Source organism: Haemaphysalis longicornis, unplaced genomic scaffold (assembly GCF_048455015.1).
Source record: "Haemaphysalis longicornis isolate Haplotype H1 unplaced genomic scaffold, Haemaphysalis longicornis Haplotype H1 scaffold_2, whole genome shotgun sequence".
NCBI lineage: Eukaryota > Metazoa > Arthropoda > Arachnida > Ixodida > Ixodidae > Haemaphysalis > Haemaphysalis longicornis.
The window spans coordinates 266,978,950-267,000,822 of record NW_027526295.1 but is presented as its reverse complement, the minus strand read 5'-3'; the positions used below and the strand labels follow the sequence as shown (position 1 = coordinate 267,000,822).

Below are 21,873 nucleotides of genomic sequence, written 5' to 3'. Positions count from 1 at the left end.
TTATACATTCCGTTACGATATGTTCACTTGTCTAGGCAACTGGGCCAGTGCATACCCAAGCCAGGCTGTTGCGGACATTAGCTGATGCTGGTCCGCGTCCTCAATCAGCCAGTTCAGAACCCCTTTAATTCCTCTTATGTAATTGCAATATTTTTCTTTGATTCCTCACTTGCAAGTTTGACAGATGTCAACTGACCTTTTCTTTTCCAGCCTCTCCACCTGGGCCCCATCCCCTCTCAAACTGTCTCTACTTCTTTTGCTTCCTTTCTGACCAGAGGTGTCTGTAGTTAGAGAGTACACAGTAAATGGATCAGTGAGGTGTCAGAAATTAAATGTTATTATTATTGTTGTGGCTACATTCCATCCCAGGCAAGATGTCGAACCGAAAAAAAATACCAGTTTGGTTTGGGTGGCTTTGCTTCATTGTGGAGTACAAACAGGCTTAAGTTAAATTGATAACCACGTGCAAAAACAGATGAGATTGTCAGGTTTTAATGTCACACGCCAAGCAAGAAAGGACATGCAACAGAGAAATAGCCCCTACCATGAAACTTGGTGCCTCCATCATGGAGCTCAGAACAAAGCAATGCTACCTGCATTCCTCTAAAACTACCAACCAAGAACAGCAAAGCTTCCACATGAAGCGAACACACGCACATGCATTCACAGCCCGTGCATCCACATGCACAATGCGTGTACAACACATGCACACACGGAACAGGACATTCATTACGCCAGCGAAGATCACTTTTCCCAACGAGTGTCCACATCCATACCGCAATGCTATTACAGTCTATGCTCGTTACAGCGGATCCGGCAACAACAGACTTTCGGTTACAACAGACCATTTCTGTTGGTTTGCCTGGTCCCCATGCATTTTAAATGGAGTCCACTCCACTCATAACGGCCCTGGCTAGAGCAGACTACCGGCTACAACAGACTAAATTTTAGGCAAAAATTGTTTCGACTGAATGTTTATAGCAGACTTCCGTGGGGCTGGCACCCGATATGCTTTTTCTTTGTTTAGTTTGGCGAGAAAACCTACGTCTGGCAACATTGTCAGCAGCTGGGTCGTTGGCACAGTCAAGCCAAGCCAGTGCCAGTAGCCTTGGTTTTTTTTTTTTTTTTTGTGCGACCAGCAGCATGAGTGGCAGGGTAGCTGATTTCATTGTCGGATAAATTAAGCACCATTAGCGCTGTTGAACATGGGGAAAAACAGGCCGACAGCACCAGAAGCACAGGCCTGTCTAAGGAGACGGTCCGCTCGACCGTCAAGAACGAGGCCGCTGCCGATAAACGCGACTCCAGTGAGACTGAACAACAGTGCTATCGAATGCACGAAGTGGTGCACCCGGAGTCGAGTATGTCCTTCGTCACAGTTTTTTTATGTAATAAAGAACCCGGGTTCAGTGAAGGTCAGTCCTTATTATTCCCATGCATGCATTGTTTCCATTTTGTTCAATGAAAACGGTAAGAAATGCCTAAAGTAGGGGGGCTGATCCCCATTCATTGTGTGCAATCTGCTGGTGGTCGTGCACAGTCCAACTGGTCTAACTTTCCATTTCACAGCTGTCCATGATCAGATTATTTTGGGTCAGCTGTTTCAATAACCAGTCTAAAATAATTTAAAAAAATGTGGAAGCTGCTTCGGGGGAAATGTCAGGCAGTGATCCGATTTGTTTGACGGTTTCGGGGAAACCTGCCACGTCACGAAGGGATTTAAAAGAGCCTAGCCAATTCTGATGGTCACGACTGATTTTTATAGCTGGTTAATAATTGCTTTATTGGATCAGCTTATCATGCGTCTTTACACACTTGACCGCATGCGCTAGGCCTATTCCTAGTGCTGGTGCTAAGCTTTGGAAATGGTGTTTAGGCCATTCTTTGCCCTCATGCGAACACTGTGCAGAGGTGCTGCAGGCGTGTAAAAACAGCAAAGTGTCTGTACTATGTATATGCAATATCGGTCAAGGTACCCACTTTTGCGCTCATATATACCCTCCACCACCACACCCCCTAGATTAAATGCTAGATAGTAAGCAGGACAACCTCACCTATGTTTCGGAGTAGGCTTGTGCGAATATTCGGGTGCTTTGAATATTCGAACGAATATTACAGTATCCGAATTTGCTTCGACTCGAATTTAAAATTTCCAATATTTCGAAGTATTCGGGGTAAACGAATATCAAAACTTCATTCAAGTTTCGGTTTCGTTAGGCAAGCCGCAGTGCCATTGACATCAGTTCTACATCTTGACTACATGTGGAGCCAAGACAAGCTAAGCCACATTCAGAGTGTTGTCGCATTGTCGCAGCCTGCTTATGCGCGCATGTTCGGCAGGGTAGTCGAGGCTCCTGTTTCATTGTTTCAAACAATGAAATTGTTTCCATTGCAACAATGGGAAAAATTTCGGCTCTCACGAATGGGCCTGCACGACCCGGCGGATGATACAAACGAGCCGGCGAGGCACTGGACTGCCAAACGAGCGAGAGATGGCGACGTACAGGCTCTTTCTCCAGGAATGGCCGGGCTGTTTTCTGCTCGCGAAAACGCGCTGCGGACTCCACGGGCACGCTCAGTGACAGGAAGTGAATGTCTCAGTGACAGGAAGCTCAGTGACACCTGACAGCCATTCGAATTCGCTTCGAGACCCCTAGGACTATTTGCTTCGAATTCAATTCGAACTAAAATATCACTATTCGCACAAGCCTCGGAGGAAGGCGAGGGGGACAAGGGCGAACAGTAGCATTCTTACAACTGCTCCGAGTACAAGCAGGTCTCACAGTTTGATAAAAGCAAGCACCAGTGGAAATGTTCATAAAAAAATGTAAAAGTTGTGTCTTTTTCTCTGTGTAATAGCCCCATCTTCAATTTTCACTTCAAACTGTTCAAATTGGAACCTGGGTTCACTGACCGTCACATATTGTGGTACAGCTGTTCAAGTGATCAGGTTACAGCTGGAAGCGTGTGCAAATTAACACAACAGAGAAGCTCTCCTCCTTAATTGGTGAAAATACGGGTAGGTTTCGCAGTGATGCCACCAAAATGTAATCTACACTGTACCTTTGCTTTGGTTTCTTATGCTTAAGAGAAATATAACATTTTACAGATCGTTCTTAACAGCGGAGTCCTTTAAACTCAATGGTACTAACAAAAATGTATTGGAGCCCCGACCAGCACCATCGGTAACAAAAATTTACGGAAGGATTCGCAACGAAGACTTGCTTGAGTTCACAAACCACTTTCAAACGCTTCTTACTCTAACATCACACACCGCATATTCAAGGCCCCTTGTTCTCATACGGCAGACATCCCGAAATCCCAGAGACAAACTCTGCCATTGCTGAAGGCTCAGAATTGTCTTTATTAAAGGGGCCCTGAAAGGCGTTTTGAGCACACTAAATTTACTAGCGCAATCGTTAGATTGGGTCGTCAACATCATCTGTGCCAAGTATTACTCTTTTACGCGCAGCGGAAAGCTCACACTTTTGTTGCAAAGTTTGTCGCTTTTTTCTCACCCTTTCCTTCGTGTTTTTGGACGCCGCCATCTTCACATGTCTACATCATCGATTCCCAGATGTTCGTCATGAGCTAGACATCCTGCTATTGGGCGGCTTTTTCACGCACTTCCGGCAAAGAGATGAGTCGTCTGCTCAGCGTCGGCTCGCCGGCTGATCTGCCAGCGGCGTGCCGGAGTGCTTGGACATTTTACGACAAACGAAACAAGTGTAAACAAACGCTTAACCGTTTGTATTGAATGCAACAGGGCCATATCACGACATAAATATTCTCTTACTTGAGTACGTTCCATAAAGAAAGCGTTGAAGCCCCGTGGCACTTCTTTCTTGCAATCGCAGAGAATGCCCTGAGCCGAATGCCCGGGTTTGACGCATACATTTTATTCACCTTCCAAAGAATCCAGAGATGCGTTTCGAACGAACACAACGTCACAACATGCGTTGCAAGTCCGAACCGCGATTGACAGACGATTGGTTGCCTCCTCCTACCCCTCGTAAATTCGGCACTCACCTCGCGCGCGGTTTGCGGGGACGAACAGCAAGTCACTTAACTCTGGCGCACAAGCCGAGATGGGTTTTAGCCACGCACACTGCACATACCCCATGCGAGGTTGAGTCGTACGCCGCTTGAGAAAGATAATCCAGACCATGGGAAGCACTATCCACCCGCAGAAGCACAACGTCGCATTTCATCGCGAAACAAAGGAAACTTTTCTTTCCTCCATGAACAAAGGCGTCCACAACACACACACCATCGCCTCCTGTAATGCCAAACGCATCTCGCACTTCCAAATGGGAGTGAGTAGTATGCCTGCAGTGCCCATATGCCGCGAGGTGGGGCCCCAAGCTGAACTGGGATCACGCAACCGTAACTGACTTCTAGAGCGGTTTGTGCCTTGTTGCCAGGACAACCGATGTTTGATACAGTAGAATCTCGATAATACGAATCTCGCGGGACCGCGAAAAATATTTGTATCATCCGAAATTCGTATGAGCCAACACAGACCAAAAAATTGAGCGGTGAAAAAAGTTTTCGTTTATTTCTTTTCTTACTTTCGCGTGAACAAATCCGCGATTTTTTCTGCTTTTTTTAAACCCCCACGTCACAAAGCAGTCCTTTCTGGAGCGCGTAACGCTTCGCCTAGATTCGCGCTTGTCACCTCACTCCCGGTGTCCAAGCTCGCTACACGCCGCAACAGTCAAGCGTGAACCGCATGGTGCGTTTTTGCACGCGATTCGCACGCCTCGGCTTTGCGGGCGCTGTATTTTCACTTCCGCATTGATGATTTCGCGCCCGCGGTATCTCCTACCTCGGTCAGAAAAAGACGCTGACGACTTACGAAACGCTCGAGACAACCCGCTGGCTCCGCCCGAGATGTTTAGGCTTAGCACTCCGGCAGATATTTTATGGGCGCTTTCACTAGCGGCGCGGATGGTGTTTTATAGTACCGTTTTCGCCAACGTTATCAGCTCCTTTACTGCACAAGAAACTTCGTGTCTGCCTTGAGCGGCATTTTAAAGAGCGGCTAGAAGCAGTCGCTCAAGCGGCCGTGCCACTTCGCGGCCGAAGCCGCCGCCATGTTGCCGCCGCCGGCCGCGGCGCGCGCAGCGTGCGAGAGGTTTCGCGGCGCGCATGGGGCGTGCGGGGCGCGTTTTCGCGAGCAGAAAACAACAGCCCGGCCGTTTCTGGAGAAAAAAGAGTGACAAATGGGGAGAGAGAGCCGTCACTTGCTTGTTCGGCAGTCGGGCGCCTGGCTGGCTCGTTCGTATCATCCGCCGGGCCGCGCAGGTCCGTTCGTAACAGCCGAAATTTTTCCCATTGCAAACAATGCAATTTTGCCGGGACTTTTCAGAAATTCGTATCATCCCGAAATTCGTATCACCCAGAATCGTATCATCGAGATTCTACTGTATTGTCAAAGAAATGGTGCTCGCTCCAGCGCGAGGAAGCTCAGAGCCGTGGCGGAGCATGTTTTGCAAAAGTTGCCGCTCTCCACCACGCGCCGCCCCAAGCTGAACTGGCGTTTTGTGCATGGGTTCTGTATCGGTTTAAAATGTCTTTTTCACATGCCGCCGGCAGGAATTACCACCGCCACAAAATAAGACCCGGCACCAGCGGGGCCACATCTGATACGGCGCTTTTTGGTTAAACAGTGCGCTGTGCATCCAAGGGAGCGAGCGCAGGATCCTCCCCATGCGGCTGCGAGTTCGCCGCCGATAAAAAGTCACGCGCCGCCGATATGAACTTCAGCAACGTACACCGCGAAGGGGCAAGGCCAGGCCGCCGCACACATGGGGCCAGATTTTTCGTTCGCTTTTCCAGCCTTGAGCGGTGTGCGGGATTCATGGTGTCAACAAAGCTTGCCCGTAGCAGACGGCCGTGTGAGCAGCGCAATAGCGGAAGTACGTCACCGCCGAGGAGCGCAGCATCATGGGAGGGAAGGCTCGCTCGGTGTCAACAGCGGAGAGTAAGTTGAAAGGAGGAGGAAACGCGGCGCGACGATAATGCGCGGTTTTTGATTTAAGATTTCTCAGCTAATACTCATCGCTTCAACAAAATTCTTGCGGGAGGAGATTGCTAATACATTGCTTTATTTGGTTACATGTACATCCACGCATCGGCGGAAGGTGTTTCAGGACCCCTTTAAGGTTTTACTGCTTCAGCAGTTTTAGCTCTAAAACAAACAGTCGAAAGAATGTGTACTTATACTCCAAGAAAACACTTACTCAACAATCACAAAATGTTCGCAATTCCCATCTTCCTAAAAGCATGCCTACTTGGGCAATTCAACTGCGGAACAAAGAAAGGTTGGCAGTGGCAGCAGCAGGAGCACTCACAGCTTGAAGATGAGCTTCTCCAGGATGCCCATGAGGGCCGTGGCCACCGCCAGCACGAAAATGGCCAGGCCGAAGTAGACGTGCAGGGGAAGGTACTGCGCTCGCAGCCACTGGCGCACTCCCGGGAACAGGAACGCCACGAAGCCAAACAGCAGCTGCACCAACATCACACAGACATGTAGTACGACAGCTAGTCAGCCCTCCCCCCAGAGTATCCTGTTTCACAACACCCACAACGCAACACATTGAACAAGCAACAAGGTGCTCCCGCTCAGCTTACATTATTGCATAGTGGGTGTTTTCACGAGAGATGGTACAACGGCGTTCAGTCGACATCTTTAATTTTGATGAAAATTTTATATATAGCTCCTTGTGCACACGGGAAACATACCTGAAGTTTTTTTTGTGTGTGAAAAAAATAATTTTCCCTTCTTTCAAAAAATTCTTGTGAAGTCGGCTGGGGTCACTGGCACATTGAGCAGCTCGCGGAAAATTTGAAACTTCTACCACTGCAAAACAAAAACTACTGCCGCTATCGCCCTAGTTCTTTTTATGTAAAGACTTTGCATACTCTCAAATGACTTAACATATTCGTGTTTGGCGTGCAGAAATAATTTTTTTAATACAGATTCCCACATTGGAAAACTTTTTAAAAATTGACGAAATATGGGACCTTTTTCTTCGGCATCTGAACAAGCTAGGTAGTTCAAATTTTTTAGTGTTATTCTTCTATTCTTATTCAATCTTTGTGCCAATGATAGTTTATGTGGTCAAGACGGCTCAATTTTAAAAATACAATTTACTGCAGCTAGGTAACGTATTTTAGAATATTTTGAAAGTCAATTTAAAAAAAGGCCATCTTCAATTTTTTTTCGAACTTTCACAAATTAAAGCCAAGGTAGTTCTCTATCACCTACATCAAAAATACACTGCATTATTTTTGTTATTTTGCAGCTAAAAAGCACGAAATATGGCCTTGTTAGCAATATTGCAGTGACATTTAAGTGGTTTGTAAGAACCTTATGACCACAATGCAGGGCGAGAAATGACCGTTACAAAGACAAAATCTCTCAAGAAACATTGCGATGAGCCTGCTTCGTTGAAATTGGACGTGTATCGAGTATATTGCCCCTAAATCTCATGTTGAAGCTCAGGCTTCCGAGCCCATACTTGGTCATGTATGTAATCTTCGACTGGTTGCATCTGAACTGCGCAATTCGAGACCTGGCCTTTTTAAGACCGCTAGCCAAAATATTTTGGATGAGACACAACAGAGCTCCGGAGTGATACAAAAATGTCTCTAGTGAACCAAGACTGCACATTACCCTTTTGTTCAAACTAGTATATCCATTTCAGTTGTCTGATCTGGTACTCGCACTTGTTGAATCCTCCTTGGGGTATGTGCTATCAACATCCCAAACATCATTATCTTGTAAATAGCAATGTTATTCAAGGTGAGAACCCTGTTCTGGTAAGCCATGACACCAAACCCTGCTGCCTGTCTCTTCTTGCTTTAACATTTGGTGCCGAGAAACCCGGGAAGAATACCAAGGATTGACGGGGAGAGCAGCAGGGATGCCAGCGGCTTAAGGCAAGTCATTCCTAGAACCGTTCACCACCGACTCACCCTGAGCCACCTGGCACCATGACTGATGGTGACAACATACCGACCACCGACTCCCTCGAAGGCACCAACGCCAACACTGGCGTTCCTACTGGCGGCCTCGAGTCGGGTTGGGTGACTAACCAAACTTGACTGACAACGGGAGCGGCCATCCCTGGTGCACTGATGAAAACTGACCGCAACTCTCCAACCGACGCAGACAAGCCACGTCCCATCCAGTCCACCCTGCTTGGCACACACAGTACCGCTACCGAAGAGCAAGCTGGTGAGCTGGACACACTGCTTTCGTTGTGCATTGAACCATAACCAGTTTAGCTTGAGTACATGTTTGCCCCAAACTTCATGTACTTTACCGGTAAAGGCTTCGCTGAACTTGAAACTTTACAGACGAGTGTGTGCCTGCTGCCATCCTATGCGTGCCAAGGAAGTCTGCTTGACGGAGCAGGTCCAGGAACTGTGGCATGCATAGACCCTGTTCATGAAGACATGGTTACCTCCGAGCACGGCTCATCTCAGAGATAGTGTTGTCGGCCTAGAACCTTCCGTGAATCAACCTTCTCCAACACCGTTGCCGCACTTAAAATTAGTCACAAGAGTAAAACGCACACCAGGAAACCTGTAAATTTCCGATGCAGTCGACTCATACCTCTGAAGGCCAGAAGCTGCACAAGAAAGTTCAAGATTGACAGGAAATGGCCATCTCCTAGAGACATACACCATCGGCGTCGAAAGACTGAAAACCTGCAGTCCCGTCGTGTGGATACCAGCAGAGATCCTCTGTCCTTCGGGCCATGGTTACGCCGCTCGGCCCATCTGAAGCTGCCACGATTGCCTATGCAACGATGGAAGAGAAAAGGTACAAGTCCAACGAATGTTACGTGACCGGTACAGACATGGACAAGTACAAGGAAAGGTTATGACTGCGGATTTATTGCCCATGCAATCATTTTCTCGTCGGCGGTAGTGAAAGAACTGAGAAGCCTTTCGAGCCAACAAGATTCAGCTACCTTTTAGGACGGCGCGTCTTCATCAGAGCCACCCGTGCCTCAGCACCCCGGAAGCATCCCTTCCCATTTGCCTTCCAGTTACCGAGCCACCAAACCCATGAACTTTCTACTGTCTCCGTACCTTCAGGGCGGGTTGTGAAGCGTGCTGTGGGATGTCGGACAAGCTGTGCTGTCAGACAAGCTGTGGGATTCGCTGGGCTGGCACTGTTCCGACAAGGACTCGCTATATGGAGTACAGGTGCAACAACCTCCAACGCTTGAACATTATCGAGACACAGTGGCAGCATAAAAGTAATTCCGAACTGCCAGCAAGATGGTCCTCAATGCGAGATTTATGCCTGTCACCGTTTGCGGTAGATGCATATAGTGGCGGCTAGAGTAAGTTGAATCCTCCATGGGGTATGTGCTATCAACATCCCAATCATCATCATCTCGTAAATAGCACTGTTATTCAAGGTGAGAACCCCGTTCCGGTCAGCCAGACACCGAACCCTGCTGCCTGTCTCCTCTTGCCTTAACAGCACTCTCTTCATACTTTTGGAACAGCACTCGTATGCAATTGACTGCTCACTCATAATTTGAGTCAACATAAACTGGTTCCCGAGGACCTCTGTGGCACCATATGCTACTGCATAGCACTTAGGAGCGACGAGGTTGTACGTCTGTACTGTCGTTCATTTGAGCATGAAGCAGGAAGCAGTGAGACTAATCCAAGTGGCCAATAGTGGGTTAGCGAACCAAAGAATCTTAGATACTAACAGTCCCAGGGTGGCGGCCGTCTAGTGATTCTAAAAGCAAACTACACTCAAATTTCCGACAACGTCAAAAATAATGCCACCTAATAGTACACATAAAAAGAGAGCGAAATGCAAAATACTACGTTTCAAACATAAACGCGAGCCATGCAAACGACTTACGACATTGGCGTTTTCGGAACCAAAACTGAATAGAAAAGGTGGCCATCACCGGCGGCCAGACGTGACGTACGTGATGAAATCACATCGAGTTGTTATCCGACATCGAGTTGTTATCAATCGAGATGAAAGAGACCATTCGACAGTTATTTTTCCACCAGAATAACTGCCGTTGTAGCAATCCTTGGCATTGCGAGTAAAAAAGCGGGCACTGATTAACAAAGCTAGTTGCTAGTAGCCGGCGCCTCGGCTGGCACATCGCACTCATTGAAGGGAATAAACCGCACGCAGGCTGAGATCAATCCCTATTTTTACTATACGTTATGTGCCAACAGCTTCGTGAATATCAGCCCAGTATTTTTCGCCCTGCTGCACATCGAAAATAGAATTATAAAGGGGATCTAAAAGTATAAGCCAGCTTCCACAGCTAAATGGTGCACTAAAACATAAAAAAAGTTATCTACCTACAACTGTTTTCTACTTTCACCAGAGACATGTGCTGTTGAAAACATTTTACTTTCAAGTAAACTAAATCTAGCGCTCTACAAAAGTAAATACTTTATTAGGGAATTGAAAAAAATCGTTTATTGGTTATGAGAGGAGCAGTTTTGTTAGCTTTCGCACTTCGCGAAGACGACGGCCGATATTTGTGCGGATGTATTTGTTACCACAAGCAAGGCTAATTTTGGTTCACTTCGCAAGTGAGGCAAATGTCGCACAAATTTTTATACCCGCATGTACAACAACTATAGTTAGGTCGCAAAACATTGGACAGGTCTAAGAAATGGAGGTGGTGTTGGCCCAGCCCAAATATTGCAAATATTGGATGTGGAAGTGCAAGTGTTCAAGAATTTATAAAAGATCATTTTTTTCTGCGATAGATGCAATAGGAATGACAAATGTAAGGCAAATGTGCATCGTCTTTTTTTTTAGTAGAGATATTATTTTCAAGTAATAAGAGTTTTGCTAGCTCCAGAACGTTTGCAAGCACGCGTACAGTTCGTAGGCTTCTAATCTCTTTTATCGTGCTGAAAAAAAAAAAAAAAAGTGGCCGTGTACCGTAATTACCCGATTCTAACGCGCACTTTTTTTCCAGAAAAATGGGTCGAAAAATCGCATGCGCGTTAGAATCGGATACGAAACAGAAACTGCCGAAACAACGGAAATTTCGTCCCGCCCATCACCATCGCCATCTCAAGATGGCGCCAAAGCTTTTAGCAACGATTTTTCGGACGCAGGAAGCATAGGCGCCTCGGTTTTTCTATCGGCGTTCACACAAACCGTCAAATCGTTCCACTTGCGCGCTTGATAGCAGCAATGGCAGCAGCGGCTCTCACGCGTTCAAAACGAGCGGTCGGCTGAAGCGTGCTCCTCAGGAGAAGCTCGCAGGATGGGCGTGCGAGGCGTGGGCCACGATCCCATCGATCATGGTTAAACGTCTGTTATGAAGTGTGGCATCGCGAACGCGCTTGGCCGCACCAAGGACGAGATGTTGTGGTCAGTGGAGAGCGACGAGAAGTGAGATGAGTGAGATTACTTCGAGAAATAAATCACCCGTTTCTCTCGCATTCGTTTGTCTGGGTCACAAAGTTCTGTGCGCGTTACAATCGGAGGTGCAAGTTTTTTCGGTTTTTTTGCCAGGAAAATTGGGTGCGCGTTAGAATCGGGGGCGCGTTAGAATCGGGTAATTACGGTATCTGCTCCTTTCGTTGCAAATGTCGACAAAAGACTATAGTCTTTATCGACTTTTGCCAAGTAAATGCCTCCCTTCGCCTTCCCGCTCACCTCTCATTTTGCTCCTCTTGCGTCGCGCTCCTCCCAAGGTAATGACGCCAAAGGTTTTCTTAAATCATTTTAAATTTACCGCATTCCACTGCTCCAGGCCCGGTGTCTCGATGCCAACGCTGCCGTACGGCGAAGATGTGCGTGAATCGAGGTGCCCTACTTCAACGTTTATAGAACCGCGTCTCCCTGCTCCACGTGCGTTCCAAGCAGAACATGGAACCAATCTAGTGGAACCTTTCGTAACTGTTGCCGGTTGATTTCTTAAAATGGTGCCAGAAGCTATAGTGGCGCAGGCAACAGCAGGCAACGGCGGAGTGAATTTTTTTTTGCAGTTGATGAAGTATTTAATTTCGCAAAAGTCAAGCATATTTGTTTTTTTTGTAAAGGAACACTGCAAATATCACTTCTGTATTATTCTGTTGTCTTATATTTGCGTAATGTCTTGTTCTTCTTCAACAATGTTGACAAGTATGAACATTACACCGGACATAGACGGGTACATTTAGCTGTGACTATATAAGACTATTGCGCAGGCATTGTTTTACTTTGGCCGGGTGGCTGAATCGAGTCACAGACAGACAGACAGACAGATAGACAGACCAAAATTTCTGGGTTTAAGTAGCCCAAGAAAGACTATCGTCTTTAAAAAAAAAAGGAGCATATTGCTACTTATGCGGTTAGTTTGAAACATGTGATGGCAACGGCGGTACAACCCAAACCCGGGCGAATGCGTCCCTGCGCCCGACGGAGCGCTGTGCAAGTCACTGGAGAAGCACGAGCACCACGAGACAGGTTCCCCGACCTCCGTCACAGGCCGCTCGGAACTTGTTTCGGCGACTCTCCACCAGGTGCAAACGTCGTCTGCATGGAGCTACTTTGAACGACGGTACCTAGTGTGCTGTGTGCTTACGAAGCTTAGGATTTCACCAAGGTGATTTCCAAAGCTTAGACTGCTCATTTGGATCAAATTTGGACTAAGAAAAATTTGAGTGGAGTTGGCCTTTAAATACAGGCCACGATGTACATGCTGGTTAGTCGGCTGAACAGGATCTTTTGTTCCAGTGCCCAGATCTTTCACGCTACGGAAGTTTCTTCTTGAGGCAATTTTTTTCGTATCTTATGCTATCTTCAATAATCAGCACAAAGCATGCGCTCCTAACTACTCATGGGCTATTGAGCATCCTGGGGCTTGTAAACGTGCATGAATTGCTGAAGGCGATGATCCCCCTAGACAGGCGTTTTCTTTTTGTTCTAAGCCGCCTCCTGTTATCACTAATGGCGGCTAAGGTTATGGTTAAATGTTTTGTTTGATACTTTTCATTTTGCTGTGAAGCATGAGATCATATCTAACTGAGACTAAGCAGGAAGGTCAGCCGCCGCCCGGTCCGTCAGTACTTATTTATTTCTGCCGGAACGCTTCCGGCGACGCTGCAAGTTAGCCTCACCTCCGGCATAGCCTATGCTCCTCAACTGCTCCTGAGAAATCTGAATCTCATCTTACCATCTCTGTAAACACGAGTGGGCCTCACAACGCTCAAAAAGCACGCTACTGGCGTAAGCTAAAGGGGTGGAGCTCTTGGTATGCAACGCTCGGAAGGCCTTGTTTTGTGGGCACTGCGCTGTGCACCTGGAACTGATGAACAAGGTGGCCACTTTTGTCACTGAGCATTTGCAAGAAGTACTTTACAAGCAATTTCCTGACTGCACCGAGGACAACATGCTGTGTGGGAGACAGTCAGACAAAGGCAGTCATCTGACGAGACTTCAGACAACTCTAATGAGTAACCTTACACAAAACAAGTGATTATAGCCTCAATAAAACGATAACGTGGTGCTTCTTTTTCTCCAATGTCTCAGCCGCAAAGTAAGAGGGTCGACCTATATTTCTGATCGACCTATATTCAGACTTATTTATAAGGTATATCGTTGTCGTCCTCATGCATGGCTGGCGGGACTAGATCGTTTTGTCCGCAGGCTTTCACATTTTTCCCAAAGTGGAAGGCGTCAGCATACGCTAGAACTGGTGGCAACCGGCTTCGTTAACTGGGCGTCCGTAGCAAGATGTCTTGTGCTCCCACCTTGAGGCGAGGACACACGTGAGCTGTTTTTCTGGTATTGGTTTGGTACCACCACAGGCAAGCCTGGACGCTGCCAGGCACTCCTAGTAAAGCACATGCTTACGTGCATTGTAAACAGTAGGAGTAACCATGACCTTGTATTTGATGACGTTGCACATCGCACACATTTTGCCCAGTAACAACAACGCTGTTAAAAACCGCCGATGCGTACCTGGCAGCAGAAGAGGATGACGGTGAGCAGGCCCATCCAGCTGTGCAGGGTGTAGAGGTTGGGGATGGGTGGGCTGGCCAGGTTGTGCGAGTCAAAGGCCGTCTTCAGGGCCACCACGGACGAGAGGAAGGCCAGCGCGTGCAGGGCCCCGTGCAGCAGCTTCAGCCGCGACTTGCGCTCCGTTCGCAGCGCTCGGTACACCAGGATGCCTGCACCGCATTCGCAGGATCAAAGCGGGGCCCATGTAATGAGACAGGCTCAAAGAGGCAGCTGGGGATAAGTGAACCACGGAGATTCGGACCTCTAAGACTGCAAACACCCAATCAACTGAATTTAATTAAGCAGAGGCGAAGAACTTGCTCTTGGCTGAGTTGATGACGCACCTTATGAGAATATGGTGTGACGCAGACACGGACTGTTGGAAGGGACTGACTGCTGCACTTGAAGTTTCGTAGCCAAGTCACATTTAGCTTTACAGTAATAAAAGAAAAGAAATGAGATCACACACGAAAAATACTGACCATCACCCGAAGATGATACGACCTAAAGGAACTGCTGTCGAACAGTTATGTGATTATTTAAGGGTATTTTTTTCATGTACAACAACCTTAATACTTTCATTACTATGGAAATATACCTATTTTCAAGTGTCTAAGAAAACATTTTATTTCTGCTAAACCTATTGGTTAGGCACATATTGCAGCAACATATTATGAATATGATTTAATGCCTTTTCCAACAACACCAAATTTTAAAATGTTTTCATACATAATGGTTGTCAAAAAAAAATGACTAAAATCAAAATTTTTGTCCAGCTGTTGCAGAAAATGATAAAAAAGAACTTGTGCATAACAAACCAGCGATAGTAGGAAAAATTTTGAATATACATTTTGCAGGGAGACATTTCAAAAAACCTCCCTGGAAGAAATGTTGACTTGTGCAGAACAGTTTGTTAGACATAAAAACAAATGTTAGCACGCATGGTGTCCGTGCCAAGTGGTGAAGCACAACCTCCATTTCAAAATGTGCAATTTTGGGTGGCTCCCTGGAAGAACTTTGGCGGTTTGACATTATCAGAGGCCCCAATTTGTCCCCACGCGACGTAAAAACACCCTATCAATGACTGACTTAGCATTTTTGTCCAGCACAGTATTCGGGACAAGCACGCGATGTGGAAAAATCCGCATGGAGTTGAAAACGAAACTCGGTGGTTGGTGCTTGTTGGCGTTCACTCTCGCTTACCTCTCAGGGCAAACTTGCGTTGCTTTGGGTTTTTTTTTTTTTTTTGCAGCCCTGCTTGCAGGAATGACGTGTGATGCACCATAATCATGCCCTGCAAGCTTTCACCAAGTGGCTGTTGCGCAATGTCTCTTCTTAAAGGGACACTGAAGTGAATTTGTCAAGCTCCCGGTTTTGCTTGCACTGCGTAGACTGGCTCAAATTACCACACTTTTCATCGTTTATTCGGTTGATAAGTCATTAATTATTTCATAAAGCGGGAAAGAAGAAAAACTACCATGCACGGTCTGTGGCGGCCGCACCAACTAAAGCTGTGACGTCGCGAGGAGATGGCACCGTGATTGGACGATGTCCGAGGTTAGCCTTCAAACAAGTTTCGGTTTCAGTTCTGTAAAACAACATGCTTGACATCCGACGGCATCGTTGGATGGGCCATCTCAATATCTCAGTAATCGCCGTACCACCCTTCCGCCATATTGTCGGCTGTAAAATGCCTGAGATAAGCCTCCCAGGACGGCTTGGAATCGTAGAAATCACTAGCCGAGGCCTACACAGTGGATGACGCCCTCTGCGTCACCGCTGACGCTCAAATGCCATGCACTTTTCCCTCATATTCGGAGCTTGCCTCACTCATGCCTGTACGTAAAAAGCGTGTTCACACCAGGCCAAGGGTGTGCTGATTCAGGCCTGTGCCCACTGCCCGCAAGCAGCAGCACGCTAACGAGAACTCGCTAGAGCGTCAGTGGCAGTCTGCGCGCGTTCTGCAAACTCGCTCGTGGAACAGTGAACGTTACGGCCCAAAAATGGTGAACTCAGTTTAAAAAACATCGGCCGAAAACAAAAAAATCAACTGGCAAAAAACAAAAACGATGCACCCTCGGGGATTTGAACTTCCGACTTGCAAAACGATAACCTAGCGCATTAGACCACTCAGCCACAGGGCAGCTCTACTGAGGCTGGATATATAAGGTATATAATGCATAACCAGTTTACACTTTTATTTAGCCTTATCACTTGAAGTACTTTAGGTGACTATTTGTCGTGTAGCGCCCGTGCAGTAAGCGTCCCCCAAACTTCCACAATATCTCACGTCTAGCAAATGCATTTCTTGGACGAAAAAGCGTTCGCAGATGTGCGGTCGTGCTGCTGACCACTGTGCTTGTTCACCCAGCGCAAAAAAAGTGCTTCCTGCTCCCTAGTTTTGCGCTGTACAGTAAAAGTTTCAGTTGATTTTATTTTCTTAGTACCAATATTGACTTCGTTGACTCTTCTCCCGCCTTCAAGTGGCCTTAGATTTTGCTACTAGCGTAAAGTCAGCGAAGCGTCGCATGTGCCCTTGTGCAGCGCTTGTGTGAGGCGACCTTGACTCGACTTGGAGCTAGATACAGTGTACAAACTAACAAAGTAAAGAAAGGCACATTCTTTCATTCACAAACATGTGGTGGCTCAGTTTCAATTGAGCGAGCCAATTGCGACGACCCGTCGGCAGCCGGCGGTCTAAACGCTGTGCCGACTGACTCGATCGGCAGGTCGGCGAATCGTGCAGTAGCGCAGCCAATTGCCAGCTCGTCTCCTCGTGACGTCACACGAAAACGCCACAAAAAATGGGCGAGGGTGCAGAGAGGAGGACAGCATTTTCGAATTGCTTTGTCTACTAAATAAATTCGCGTAAACGCACTCAGAGTGGTCGAAACATGGCCTATGGACTCCGGACTACAATTTGCGCTAGTTATCCCACAATGTTTACAAATCACTTCAGTGTCCCTTTAAAAGAGAGTTTAGCACTACGAACCTCCCGCTTTGCAACGCCACCTATCATTTTCAAAAAGACACAACACCAAACCTGTTAGAGACTCTGGCCAAATAGGCAGCTCTACTAGGAAGCAATACTAGACCTCCAGAGACACCCTTGTATAGCACAGGGGTGCTACTGACTAATTGCAGTATGGAGCAATTTTTGGAGCACAAATATTTAGGTTTTGGATCAGTTTTGGAGCAGCCAAATACAAGTTTTGGAGCACTTTGGAGCAAAAAATTATGAATTGTATTGACATATAGGAGGGTTCTTTTGGGAGGGAAATCGCAAGTAACAATGCGTTGCATCGAGAATGAAATGCTGCCTTAAGAAAAACTAGTAAATGTCTAAAATTGGGACACTGAACACAGTCAGAATATGATCACAACTTGTTTATTTGAAATGAAACTGATGACCCCACTGCACCGCATTCTAGAGCGTCTGCAATTCTTCATTGATAGCTGCCAGCTTGGCCATGTTCTCGGCAAGGCTAGAATTAGCCTCAGAAAGTAGCACCTGGCCACATTCAACATCATCCATGTTCCTCATCAAGTCATCAGGGGCTCATCAGGTCACACCAGACTTGATGAGCCCCTGGGCCCTTTCAAGCATTGCCTTTGTTGAGTCCAGTCCTTTTAAGTGCGAATGCACTTCTTACGCTACCCTGAGTCACGCTTCTGCCGCCGTCCGTCTTCAGCCGCAGGTGTTATCGCGCGCGCGCCTCCTCGCCCTTAGCAACGGCGCGGAGCGGAGGGGAGAGCGTGCGTAGCAACGGCGCCATGACGTAGTACGCCACGTGACGTCGCGCGCTCTCGCCTCCTCTCCCCTTCCGCTCGCCGTGACGTCACGCGCTCTTGCCTCCTCTCCCCTTCGCTCGCCTGCCGTTTGCGCGCTCTCGCCTCCGTCTCCCCTTCGCTCGCCTGCAACTCTTCCACGAACGGACCAGCACCGGGTGACGTCTCCGCGTATAGAAGTAGCCCGCTACATAGTTGAAAAAATTCCTTGCACGAGTGACGTTGTGCACCACTTGTAAACTTTGTTGCAGTTTCTTTACATAAGTCAACACGTTACATAACTCAACCATAGGACGTTGTTTTTTTTTTTTTAATTTAAAAAGTAGTTCGTGACACAAGTTACTGCGCGAGAGATGCTCTTTGAAGCTTCCCCCAAACGGGCGCCCCACCGGCCGCGGTAATCCGCGGTAATCCGGCGTCAGGAATGCGCTGCGCGGCCGCTCAAAGTCACTCCAGCCAACACCGACTCCAGCCCCGCTGACCCCTTCGCTCTCAGTCTGGCCTCCTATGAACAGGGCCTCCACCCCGTGACGTAGGTGCCATTGTGAACACGTGACATACGGCCTCGTATCTAGTCGGTGTTGCCTGCCGTCGCGCTGCGCGAGGGTTTAAAGGCGAGGCTGTCGCGGCCCGAACGTGATCACGCGGGGGTGTTAATGTAACTAACGGGCAAATGCCACCAAATTTCAACAAACTCCCCCTCATAGCATCACCCGTGCATTCGCACTTCCTCATGCTCCCCTTCGGGGAAATGTGGGGGAATTTTTTTCAAGGTGCGAGTCCCAGGGAGCGCCCAGGGCAACCGTTCCGCCAATGCGAGTAACGCGATATTCAGCCACACGTGTACCGAGTGGTACCTGTGACAAATGCGACAAATGGCGCCGAAGAGCAACGCCTACAAGCATACAAGGCCCGCCATTCTCGCGCTGTTTTGGTACACCCGCCAGGGGGTGGTAACTGACAAAAAAAATGCAGGCAGTCATTTTGGAGCACACTGGCGCAATATTTTGTGTTTATATCAGTTTGGAGCAGAGAATTTGCCTTGGCGCAAATTGGCGCATTTGGCGCAAGAATGGAAGCCCTGATAGCAACAAAACTGGCTGGCAAACAGCTGCCATTGTGCAAGGCCGGTTTGAAGCGCTCTCCTTGGCTGAACTGATATGATATCCGACGACTGAATGTTATTTTCTGTCTGACTTGCATTGTAAGTTCTTATCATAGAAATCAGGTTAGGCTTGGGTAAAATCATGAGCAGCATGCTTTTTTTCAAAGATCAGCAGCGGGCAATGAAGGCACCATGGCAGATCAACTTCAAGTTGGGTAACCGCATAGTAGCGCTAAATATGAACTTCGCAATGCAGAAACGAAACCGAAACTGTTGTAAACTGTTAGCGAATGGTCCTGTGGTAAGTAGAACTACAACACGACCTACAACAATGTGTGGAAATGCAATAAAACTGCCTAATACGCAAGTTACACGGGCACCTTCAATCGTGACTGCAATCGCGACTGAGTCGATCTGGATTGAGCTCAATCCGGACCGGGCACAGCTACACAGCAGTTTGAATTGCGATCCAGATCCCGCTCGAACTCAATCCTGGTTCCCCAAGCGCGATCCAGGCTTCCAGAAGCGCGATTGAACAAAAGCAGCGGTACCCTCGTCCCCTCTGAGTAATGGCACAGAAGGTGACAACTTCAACAACCGCCACAAATTGTGTCAAATAACTTGACCCAAATAAGTGTGCGGTAACATTTACAGAGTTATGTATACCTACAACCGCGCGAAATTACCAGACGCCAGCCGCGAAGTGCATTTCTAGCGCCATTTGGCATACATGAGTGCAACCGGTGCTACTTCTCGATCGGGATTGAAGTGTTCCGTGTACTAGAAGTGGCGGTGCATCGTGCGTGCTCGAAAAGTCAATCGCGCTTCACTTCAATCTGGATTGAAAGTGCTTATGTGACAGGGGTATCAAATCGTAGAATAACTTTGCAGACAGGCACTGCTTGATATTTCCAGCTGATTTAAGTGATTATTAATGTCAGAGCGCAAACCTGACGATTGAAAATCATCCGCTGATTCACTATCGGGGCCCTGATAACAAAAACCAAACACAAATGCAGAGTAATCACGAGAGGCACGCCTTCTTTAGTAGCAGGGACATGCAATGACCATGCCCCATTTCCACACTCAGGTGATGCAAATGCGTGTCAGAAATTGTGTTTTGTTGCATAAATGAAACCAAATATGACTTGGAAAGGGCATTTTTTGAGCTAACCCCAAATAGCTTTAGTTGGTTTAGAAACACCTGGAGTGCTATGAAAAGGGGCTCCCAAGTTATCATTCAAATTAAACGATTTTGAATTTACGCGGTAATGAAAGAGCGAAGCTTTAAAAGTTTTTCTATACTTGGTCCATACTTTGGCATGTGTCATGTGTTCACACGCAGATAGCAGCCTGGGGCACATGGCTCTCCAGATAAAACTAGTAACGTAAAAGCTTTTCCCTTTTTAGACAACATGTGTCATGTGTGCATGGGCATGTGGACCCAGAGCAGCCATGACATCTAATACTGGTGTTTCAAAATTCCCAGCGGCATAAAGCCTTCAAAGGTGCGATAGTTTCGGTTCTGCGTCCTAGGCCTTAAAACCACCCTGAAATTTGAACACAAAGCGTACAATTAGAACTTCTAATCAGTGAAGAATTGTGGCCAAATGATCAGGACTCCCACCACAGAAACAGTGTGGCCTGGGTACTACATCCCAAACTGTTGAAGTGACCGATGCAGTTTGTTTGTCGGACTGCTGCTTGACAGTGCATACGGCATGATACCAGTAACGTATGCACAGCAATGTATACATGACCACGCATACACAGTGACAGACATGCATCGAGAAAAAGTACCACCTATACGAGTGCGCCCATACTAATAATAAAAAATATACTGGCGCTGTGGGCAGGTGCTCTACACCTGCTGGGGACTGAGGGTCAGGAGTTTGGTTGTTCGATCATGGTAAGGTTGTGTCCTAGTACTACACCAAGGTGGCCAGATCATGCTCTGGTGAAAGAGTGCTGCTTGTGTACCAAACAGCCCTCCTAGTATGACTGCACCGATCAGGTGTAGCCTCACCAATAACCGGGCATTAGATTAGGCAAGACTTCTTTTGCAGTACAGTTAAACCTGGATGCAACGAACCTCTTTGTAAAAAATTCCTGGATTTAACCAAGTTTTTTAATTCCCCATTGCTATCGCATTTAAACCCACGCGTATGCGACCTCTATGTAACCGGGGCGTAGCAAGTGTTAACCTTGATGTAACGAACTCGCTACGCTGATGAGCCATACTTCTTTGCACTTTTTTGAAAAATCATCCGGGGAAATGCAATAATTTATCCAACTTCACCCGGACAGCAAACTACCGTGCCTTTCCAGTGGAGTGTGCTGTCGGTTAGGTGATAGGCCTGCCCGTCGGCGTGCGGTCAAGTGTCTCCACTGCTATCCGTGGTGTCGGTTCGTCGGGGATGAGTTCTGCTTCCAGAAAACGAAAAGTTTTTGTCTTTTCAACACAACCTCGCAATTTTAAATGCAGTCTTCTTCACCGTCGAGAAAGAAGAACGTCACCACCCCGTACAGCATCCCAGCTAGCAACCTCTCAACAATTTTGAGTGCCACAAAGAGCATCAAGTTTGCAAAAGCTTTGTCCTGAAAAGGGTTTGGGCCCTGAAAAGGGTTAAGCACTGAAAAGTGTCAAAAGGCCAAAGTGATACATGAGTTACGTTTGTGAATACCAGGGTAAGTGATCCTCCTTCTTTGGAGTACCGCGTAGTGACCAAGTTAGTGGAAAAGCAGCAAGAGCAAATCATGCAGTTTTTCACTGTGAAATAACAACCTTTAAGGGTGAGTTTAGCATCGCTCATGTCCAGCATTTTGGTATCGTTTCTGCTTCATTCATGCGAGCCTTAACTTGAAACCTGCATATGACGAAAACCTGCATGTAACAAAAAATTGCGAATTTTTGACAACTTCGTTATATCAAGGTTTAAAACTGTAGTACGCACTATAAAGCACA

The 21,873-nt window shown here is 47.2% G+C and overlaps 1 protein-coding gene across 6 annotated transcripts in view; it reads right to left on the bottom strand.

Moving 5' to 3' along the window:
- LOC144170669 (transmembrane ascorbate-dependent reductase CYB561) overlaps positions 1-21,873 on the bottom strand; it is a 52,875-nt gene that overhangs the window by 13,293 nt on the left and 17,709 nt on the right. For all 6 annotated transcript variants that reach the window (XM_077700604.1, XM_077700605.1, XM_077700602.1 and 3 more), the window contains exons 3-4: positions 13,976-14,184; positions 6,357-6,511 (exon numbers count right to left, since the gene is read on the bottom strand). In XM_077700604.1, the coding sequence (XP_077556730.1) occupies positions 6,357-6,511; positions 13,976-14,184 (364 nt within the window). The remainder of the gene's footprint in view (positions 1-6,356; positions 6,512-13,975; positions 14,185-21,873) is intronic.